Consider the following 9,921-nt stretch of genomic DNA (forward strand, 5'->3'; position numbering starts at 1 on the left):
ATATTATCATATTTTCTTATTTTATTATATTATTATTTATCGTTATAAAATATATATAAAATAAAGAATTTGTTTATATTTTGAGCTGCAGAAATAATGAGGTTTATCTGTGTTTTGCAGATGAATTGATATTACGCTTTACCAATGAAATTAATAATTGGGTAAAAACAGGAGAAGAGTCTGAGGAATTTCAACGTTTGCTCGATAATCTAACAATTCCGACTAGTTTACAACATGAAAATTGGCATAGTTTCACCGGTGAAAGAAGCACGGCTATTTGCGTAATATGTCGCTCTATTGTAGATGTTTTCATAGAATCTCGTAAGAAAGGCATGTCAGCAAATGATATAAAATCTAACGTAATTAAGCTTTGTACTCGAATGAATATTGAAACCGAGCGAGTCTGCAATGGTTCGGTTACTCTTAATTTGGTAAGTAAATTATCATACTCTCATATATGTATATATATATGAATAAAGTAATGTCAAAATTGAAAATTTTTATCATGTTTTTATATCATCGTAATATAAGTTTTTGATGATACTTGACTGATATCTTATTATTTTGTTATCACTGTTATTATTGATCATTATTATTAAGCATTTTGATACACATATTTAATCTTTTATCCCTAAATCTTTTTATACTTGCAGCCAACAATTTTGTATATCATAGATGCAAAACCGAATTTAACGGGATCCACAATTTGCGGAGTTATATTGGAGTCAAAATCTTGCCCCCTTATCAATGATGAGTTCAATTGGACAATCAATATTGATAGTGGTCCTCCAAAATTAATCGATGTTGACGAGAGCGAAGAGATTATAAATATAGTGCAAATAACGGATATTCATTACGATCCTAACTATGAACCTTACGGTAACGCGTATTGTGATGAACCAATATGTTGTCGAAAAGGACAAAATAATACAAATAGAAGCAACGAAGTGGCAGGCTACTGGGGGCATTATAATCAATGCGATAGCCCATGGCATGCCGTTGTTGATGTTCTAGAACAAATTAGGGATACACATCAAGTATGCAGAAAAAAAAATCTGTATTCTATATTATTTGTAATTCTTATCAAAAATGTGTCATTGTTTTGAATTTTAATCCACAGAATATCTCTTACGTTTATTTCACTGGTGATATAGTAGATCATGGTGTTTGGGAAACCTCTTTCGAGGGAAATACCGAGAGTATTAACAAGAGCTATTCTCAAATTTATGAAACATTCAAAAATATACCTGTATATCCTATTCTGGGTAACCATGAGCCACATCCTTTAAATTTGTAAGTTTTTTGATCGTTTATGCACAAATATATAGATATATCTTTTGTTATGATTTCCATCTATATTGTCGCATTTTTAGATATTAATCCTTTTAAAAAATTTCTTCAAGATTCGCGCCTAATACTATCACTGATAACGAATTAAATACACAATGGCTATATAACATGATGGCTCGTTTATGGATCAATTTTGGATGGTTACCAGAATCTACTCGTTCTACCATTCTAAAAGGCGGATATTATACGCTTTCACCTAAAAAAGGATTTAGAATTATAGCACTAAACAGTAACGTATGTTATAGTTACAACTGGTGAGTCTATAATCCTTTTTTAGTCTTATTTAACAATTATTTGTTTTATATATATACACTTGCTTTTCCTTTCTCTTTTTTCCCTCTTTATCTCCAAAGGATATATACATAGGATGATCTAAAAAAGAATAAAAGTTAGAACATGTTATAGAACATATAATATATAATATAACACGCGAATCAGTTTTGATGAATATGCGGGTAATATTTGCTTACCTTGCCGATATTCCTGTGTCTATTTATCAGTTTAGAATAATCACAAGATAAGTAAATATTGCATATTCATTACGATCTTTACGATTCACTCTGTATATATATAATACATATATTTTTTTTTAGATCATCATGTATTTACTTTATCTTATAAATGCAAATATCATAAGATAGCATACAATTAAATATATGAATCATTTTTGATATAATAAAGAACAATTTATAGGTGGTTGTGGTATCAACCGAAAGATTCTAACGGTCAATTGCAGTGGTTAGCAGATACGCTTTTGCAGGCCGAAAAAGACGGCGAGTTTGTGCATATATTGGCGCATATCCCGGCCAATAAGGAGTGTCAAACTACGTGGAAAAGGGAATATCTTAAGATTGTAGATAGATACGCCCGAATTATTAGAGCACAATTTAACGGTCATACACATAACGACGAGTTACAGTTGTTTTATAGTAGCCACAATAGTACAATGATAAATAATGTTGCTTGGAATGGCGGTAGCACAACTGCTTTCTCGAATTTAAATCCCAACTATAAGCTATATATTGTTGATAGCAAAAATTATGTGAGTATCCTACCGTTTTTCAATAAAATACAATGTACATAGACTCTTAAACTTTATATATTAACATATGATGAAACTATTACAGGCAGTAAAAGATATAGAGAACTGGATGTACAATTTAACTTTAGCAAACGAGAACGCTGCTCAACGGCCATTATGGTACAAGTCGTATTCATTTAAAGAGGAATATGATATTCCCGACTTGTCATACGATTCGTTACACAGTATGCTATCTAAACTAGCACATGATGACAATCTGTTAAGTCGCTACTATAGGTAATATACAGAGATTTATATATGAAATATCTTTTAAATATAGTGTCAATAATAATTCAATAATAATTGATTTAGGAACTTTTTCAAACGTGCTGAACCATCACTGAGAAATGAGTGCAATATGGAATGCATGAGAACTTACATGTGTCGTATAATTACAAGCCTAGGGGATCAAGCAAAATATTGCAATTAAATATGTTATTTAAGAATCAGTATTAGTATCTTGGATTTATAATTATAGATAATTATCGATTTGATTTGATGCAATACTCTATTGTAATAAAAATACTGTAAAAAAAGTATTTTTAAAGAGAAAATAACACTTTGCAAAAAAAAACAACGTCCTATATTTATTACTACATTTTTTACAGTAATTTTTTATTGTATTATTATGATCTGTATTTACAAGTACGCATTTCGATAACTCATCTATTAAATATATATATATTAACACTGTGTAAAAAACAATTAATATTGATGCTTACATACATCTTTTATATCTATTAATTTTAAAATAGGTTTCTTTAAAATTTCATGAGATGGTAAATTATCAAATAAATAGATCTGCAAAATGAATAAAAAACGAAACGAGTTAAGTGACATTTTTGTAAAGTACAGCTATATCAAGCAAGTTATGGCAAGTTATTTTGACTTACATCATTAATGGAATAAATTGCTAAAAATATATGCATTATTAAAACTTACCTGTTTTCTAACATAAATGATAAGGGTTTCAATATGTTCTGGATTATTGCATTCCAAATGAAAGAATCTCCTCCATAATGCTGCTGCTAATACTTTATCATCAGATTGTATACCTTCGTCGTAACCTATTAAAGCAGCATTGAATTGTTCTGATATTTCTTTTATTTGCTTATTCCTAAGCTTTTCAGTGATTTTCTGCAATTACCATATTTAATAATCAGTAAAAAACTATGATATGCATAATATGTATAGAAAAATATATGATATAATGCATTAAAAGTATAATGTTACTTACACCAAGATTTTCTGCCCTGGCATTTGTGTCTTGCCATAGTGTAGTTACTATACTTTTCCTAATTAATTTGCCAGCATTACCTTCAGCCATGTAGCGAACTATTATCATCCATACATGAAGTTCTGTCACCAGGAACCATGAGAAAAATGTATCTGCCATGTTGAAATCTATCGAGAACACATTTAAAATTAAGATTATAGATTATAAGAGTCAAGATTAGATTTGAAAATTATAACAATATTGTAATAGAAAAAATAAAGAGAATATAGATTTATTAATAACGATTTTTAATTAAATGATATTAAAGTAAATAAATAAATATTTAATGTTATTTTTAACAAAATATTCACACAATGTATATTTTAAGTTGTACATATTTTTTTATATGTGTAATTTAGTGTATCATAAAGAAAACATAAAAAGAAATTTATTATTACAGTAAAAGAAACTTACGTTTGTAAAAAAAGGGATAATCTATTTGAGATACTACATTTTCATATACTCGATTGCCAACTGCCATATATCTCTGTAATGAATTAATAAATCATTAATATAAATTTAACTATTTTAGTCCAAATTTGAAATGTTTTTATCATTTTGTAACAATGCATATCATACATATACTATATGCACTATTTTTATTTCAAAGCAATAAAAAACAAATTTAATATATAGAGAAACTGTAATTACATATTTCTGGATGTCTAAGACACCAATCTTTTTTAGCACTCTTTCTATAGGTCCTAATGGTTGTATAACTTCAACTGTAGATTTGCAATGCGCAGTTGTATAGATACTCTTAGGTTTTAATAGATGCATCGTAGAAACTGCTGGTAGCAGTCTGGCAGTGCCAAGATCTCCACGAATCTGGAGCACTTTTTGCGTTAGCATTAATGTCGAGTTCTAAAAAATACGTACTAGTATTAGTAAATATATATATATATACAACACTTATATATATGATAGAGGGAAGCTTAATATTTCAAGTTAGAATATCAAAAGTGTAACAGAAAGTTATTTTGAGAGATACATAATTACGGAGGTTACATATATCAATAATTTAATAGTGACATAAGCATACCTTTAACTGGGAAAAGCTTCGCGTGACAAACATTTTGATATAAATATCCTAGTTGAGTTCGCCGGCACGAGGAAGAGGACGACGAGGACGCGCGTGTACGGGCATAACTAAAGTGCTGCCCGTCAAACTTTTGCCAAACGGTAAACGGGAGAACTTGCACGGGAAAAATGGAGGTCGCGCGACGATGAGATTCGCGATATACGCGGTAGCATTTAATAAAGAATTTCTCTATCGCACGTGCATAGAGTCGCACGTTGTTGCACGAAACCGTTAAAGTCGTTCATACTCTCTCGAAATCGGTTGATATGCAAGAGATGAACATCGAGCTTGCCGAGTAAAATGAAGGAGAGACACGCGCTCGTCGGTCGCATCTTCGCACACTGTGGTACCTATCTGGGAAAACATTACGTTTCTGCGGATTTTTTCGGATGCTCGATAAACGTACATACGCTCTCTACGGATAGATGAGAAGACGTTCTACCATTCTCGCAAGCGTAACATTTTAGGAATCAGCTTAGGGTATGATTTATATCAGTACTCAATATATTAAACAATTTGAGAAAATTCTATATATATATATTTATATATTATATGTACATATGTAAGTAAAGCCCATTAAATTTGATGAATTTCACATATGAGGGGAATCTTTTTATATCTCCACGAGGATATTTTTTATGTAACATTGTGTACAAGTTTTGTAGATATTATGTGTTAATTACAAATGTCTCATGTGTTATGCAATTAACAGTGTAAGAGATCTGTATGTAGATTTTGTCAGAGATGTGTAGCGGAATAATATACAAGCCACTCTGTATCAAATATAGGTGTATTGTAAGAAAAGCTTTAAATTGTAATTAAAAATCTGCAAAGACTTTGAAAATATTATATATTGGTTGAAGTGTAACTCATATTTACAGAAAATGAAATCTATACAAACCAAGGGTAAGACCAAGAAGAAAAACGAGAAACTTGGCAAAGTAAAACTTTCTACCAAGGATACAAATAGTATAGTTAGTCCTGATTTATCCAGCTTGCGCAAACCCATTGATACAAGTGTATCTGATCTATGCCAAGTTAGTAAGCTCCTTGAGAATGGCACTGACGAGGTTAAATCTATCTTATCATATGAATGCAATATTATATATGAGTGCCGTACTTGTCATAGTTTATTTAGGAGTATCGTAAACTTGATATCTCATAAGAGAGAATATTGCAGGACAAAATTTGATATTACACTACATAGAAATATATTGCACAATTATAATGTAAGTAGAAAATGCTTATTTATATATAGTCATTGCTATTACTATCCACATATATAACAAAAATTTTTTTTTTAGCACTCTAGTAAAGAATCAATAATTCAAATATGTAAGACGAACCAGAAAAAAATTAAAGATAGCGTTAAGAATGATAGAATACTTAGAAGTCAGGTGTCAAAAGAATCACATAAAAAAGATCTCAGTACCGTAATAGAAATGCTCAATAAAAAAAGAGAAGAAAGTATGGATAGTAATGTCTCCAGTGAATCAGGAAACACAATTTTTAACGCTCCAAGTAACCAACATATTTATTTGGAATCTATAAACACAAACAATTCTGCACTATATCAAACTGTTAAATCATCAAACACAATGGTCGATACTATGGATTTAATGAAAGGACAGGTAGGTGCTATATTAATCCGTTAATTTTTGTTACTTAGCACTACTTATCATCTATTATTTACGAATGTACACCTAGAATTACATTGCACATACGATTATTATTTTTATTCCTATAACGATTGTAACATTACTTCTTTGGCTTTTAGGTAGCAAAATTACAAGATAGGATAGATGAGAATACCATCATATTAAAAGAACAAACACTTGAAAATCAATTGGAAAAGAGTGATAGTCCTATTCAAATGGATATGAGCGACGAGGAGAATGAATTATTAGCACATAGATTATCTACAAATAACTTAGCTTGCACAATATGTAAATAAACGGTTCTTATTTTTTAATATAATTATAAAATATTTAACAAATCTGAGAAATTCCTTGTCTTTATTTCTAGGTAATGCAAAATTTTCAACAAAGAAGACATTAACTGTTCATATGAAAACACTACATACATCTCAGCGCATATGTTATCCTTGTCCTTGCTGTACAAGTACATTTGCAAATACATGGAGCGTTTATCGGCATTTATATAAAGGTAATTATAAAGTAGATAAAGATATGTTGCATATAACATGTAATATATATTATTTTTACTGCCAAAGTTTAACACATTTCTAAATACACACTATAGCAGATTTAAAAAATATTTGATATACTCTATCTCTGTCATTTTCAAATTACAGTTCATAGAAAGACTAATGAACAGGTGCGTAAATTAAGATCTCATATTCAAGAAAAAGCATTTCATAGAGAAACAACTGTGATGGAAGGTTTAGAAAATGTTCGTGCAATCAAAGCATCTGCTTTGGACAATATAACAATGAAGAATAGCGATAAAACTCAGGTAAACTCTACGTTAATACTTTTTAATAATTTTTTTTATCATAACAGAAAAGTACACATTAAATATAATAATGATATCTTTTATAGAAATCAATAAATGATATAGAATCTACTGTAGAGCTTCAAAATTGTGGTAGACGTAAAAAAAGATTTAAGACAAGAGTTCCTTTCTCAACTCCTTTGCAATATTGTCAAACACCAATAGCTGCGTGCAATGAAACTACAACTACAATCAGACAATCTAATGAAACCTTAGCAGACTCAACATGTGATAAGATGTGTGAAAAAGAAGATGTTGATGCAGCAGCTACTACGATTGTAGAGCAATCTGGTTAGAAAAATATATTAGACGTTAATAAGACAATTATTAATAATATATATCAATTAATAATAATGCATTAAATATATATTAGATATTCACTCTGGATGTGCATCGTCATCTCCTGAGATTTGTGAGGAAAACGAAACATCCATTCGTGTTCAACGTATTTCTAGTCTTAGTAAAGAAGATTGGGATATGCTCCAAAAAGATCTTAATTATCCTGTTAAGTGCAATTCTGTGGATAACAATAACGATCTTCATAAAACTACACCATTGATAACACAAAATATCGATAATAGCAAATTACAGTCTTCTGAGAATGAGAACGAAGATAATTCTATGTCCAATACAAATTTACAATCATCCGAAGTTGTATGTACAAATATAAGTGAAATTAACTCTGTCATTGTGAAGATAAAAAATAACAAAGGAAAAATATCAGATCACCAATCTGATGAGATGCTGTTGACTGAATTAAAAGGTGAGAGTAATTTAATTTGTAATTGTAATAAATTTTGGTTACATATATACATCCAATACATGCAATAAAAAAATCTTTTATTTAAATAAATAGAAAATATAATTTTATATATATAAATATTTTCTTAAGCTATCATGTAAATCTGATATTATTCTTAATTTATCAATTTAATCAAATTGTAATAATTTGTTAAATTTTAGAGAGAGATGTGATTGAAATACAGGAGGATAATTCCAAGTTGGAATCTTCGTGTTCAATACAGTCGAACGAAAAGAGTCAAACTTTACTAATGGAAAAAATAGCTACCATTGCAAACTTTCAGAAACTGCAGTGCCTTTTATGTAAACGAAAGTTTACATCCATGCCCAATCTACGTAGACATATGGCAACTCATATCGGTTGGAATCGATATCGTTGCAAGTTGTGTGATTTTAAATGTTTCGTCAAATGCGATTGCGTCGCGCATTGTAATAAAATACATAACGCGCAAAATAATCGCGCAATTATAGCAGAATTAGTAGTTGAAATACCACAAAATGAATATACATGTAATGAAAATATTGTCATGGACGTAATGAATACAGGGGAGAAAGTGAATGATTCCGACATTATGGATTTAACTGCATCGTCATGTCAGTCGGAAAAATACGTAGACTTAAACAATTCGAATACGTATATCGCTGTACAAAATGAAGCTGCTACTACAAATGAACAACAAGAGTCAAGCGAAAATGTCGAATATCAAGATATTGTTGAAGAAGAAGGTGATAAAACTGTGACAGTACAAAATTTGGCAGAATATATGATGAATAGCGGATCAGGAAAATTAGATGCTCATCCTGATCTTAAACGAATGGTGATGGAAGTGATATTCGGTTCAAGCGACACAAATGCGACCGCGCAAACAGACTCCGATAAGTCTGCATTAAAATCTGATAGCGATACGAGCGAATGTATAAATGATAATGAAAATAGTACTGCATCCATTGACGAAGCTAGAGAAGCATCTCGCTCGATGTCAGAAGTATCTTCTACGCTCGATAATTTGAAGAACCAACGTCCTATACGTAATCGAATGAAGCCTCTAAGTAACGATTTTGTATACGATTTGAAAGAAATTGCATTTCGGAAGGAGTGTGCCCTTTTTAATGATTCTGGAACGTTGCATGTGCGAAAAAAAGCTAAATTGTACAATTGAACATTTGATTGTAATTATCAATTGATTAGTATTGTTTGTTACTAAATATATATATTTAAAAAATATTTGATTATATATACTATATAATATATATAGTATATAGTATATACCCTCGATTCCCCCCTCGATTTCGACTTGCTTTATATATTTGTCTGAGATACTAATTCGAAAACAAAAATTCTGTAAGAGCGAGTATTAAATGATGTCGATTCGCTATTTTACTTTAGTGTTTCTTTATAACTAGAACCTAATTCAGATTTAAACACATTTTCGATTGAACATAAGTTCATTCGGAAATTGAGTTTAATTGCTCTTAGAGCGATAAAGATAAAGTTTTTATTCGAAAACGCTAATTAACGATAATTTGTGAATCACCCTCTATGGCTGCGGTCGAGAATACGCTAGAGATACTTCGAAGCATTGCATTAACCAATGAGAATAAAGAAATCTTTACTCTTTTTGTCCTGATTGGTCAATCAAACACTTCGAAGCATTTCTAGCATCTTCCCGACCACAGCCTATATATACAGACGCGAGCGACGTGTCATGCGCATCGATGTTCGAAGACTGTCCGCGATTGGTCCACGATAGGGCGGTACACTTGTCGTCGCGTTTCGCGTTGCGCATGCGCGGCGATCCTTTCGCGCCGCGAACCTCC

General features: G+C 30.6%; 3 protein-coding genes across 5 annotated transcripts in view; 2 read left to right on the forward strand and 1 right to left on the reverse strand.

The window, feature by feature from the left end:
- The window catches only part of LOC115240961 (sphingomyelin phosphodiesterase-like), a 4,723-nt gene extending 1,598 nt beyond the window's left edge, over positions 1-3,125 (forward strand). Inside the window, exons 2-8 of the mRNA XM_029816433.1 lie at positions 121-431; positions 654-1,037; positions 1,121-1,293; positions 1,404-1,604; positions 2,044-2,392; positions 2,478-2,668; positions 2,744-3,125. Of these exons, the coding sequence (XP_029672293.1) occupies positions 121-431; positions 654-1,037; positions 1,121-1,293; positions 1,404-1,604; positions 2,044-2,392; positions 2,478-2,668; positions 2,744-2,861 (1,727 nt within the window). The 3' untranslated portion in view covers positions 2,862-3,125. The remainder of the gene's footprint in view (positions 1-120; positions 432-653; positions 1,038-1,120; positions 1,294-1,403; positions 1,605-2,043; positions 2,393-2,477; positions 2,669-2,743) is intronic.
- Positions 3,002-5,131, reverse strand: LOC115240963 (ubiquinol-cytochrome-c reductase complex assembly factor 1). The gene is made up of 6 exons (XM_029816437.1): positions 4,750-5,131; positions 4,359-4,571; positions 4,122-4,194; positions 3,669-3,835; positions 3,374-3,568; positions 3,002-3,232 (listed from the first exon to the last, which is right to left on the reverse strand). Exons 1-6 carry the CDS (start codon positions 4,780-4,782, stop codon positions 3,137-3,139), a joined length of 777 nt encoding a protein of 258 aa, XP_029672297.1. The 5' UTR covers positions 4,783-5,131; the 3' UTR covers positions 3,002-3,136.
- Positions 4,908-9,366, forward strand: LOC115240960 (zinc finger protein 800). Of its 3 annotated transcripts, none has more exons than XM_029816430.1 (10): positions 5,129-5,268; positions 5,501-5,583; positions 5,670-6,017; positions 6,093-6,419; positions 6,566-6,734; positions 6,814-6,954; positions 7,103-7,263; positions 7,350-7,593; positions 7,676-8,065; positions 8,266-9,366. In XM_029816430.1, the coding sequence occupies exons 2-10, from the start codon at positions 5,533-5,535 to the stop codon at positions 9,261-9,263; spliced, it is 2,829 nt and encodes a 942-aa protein (XP_029672290.1). In that variant the 5' UTR covers positions 5,129-5,268; positions 5,501-5,532; the 3' UTR covers positions 9,264-9,366. The 3 variants fall into 3 exon arrangements, with proteins under 3 accessions (XP_029672292.1, XP_029672290.1, XP_029672291.1); XM_029816431.1 differs by having other exon boundaries at positions 5,130-5,268; positions 5,521-5,583; XM_029816432.1 differs by lacking the exon at positions 5,501-5,583 and having other exon boundaries at positions 4,908-5,268.
- Positions 9,367-9,921: the final 555 nt, after the last annotated feature.

The sequence above is a fragment of the Formica exsecta genome, unplaced genomic scaffold (genome assembly GCF_003651465.1).
Source record: "Formica exsecta isolate Colony F162 unplaced genomic scaffold, ASM365146v1 scaffold458, whole genome shotgun sequence".
Taxonomy (NCBI): domain Eukaryota; kingdom Metazoa; phylum Arthropoda; class Insecta; order Hymenoptera; family Formicidae; genus Formica; species Formica exsecta.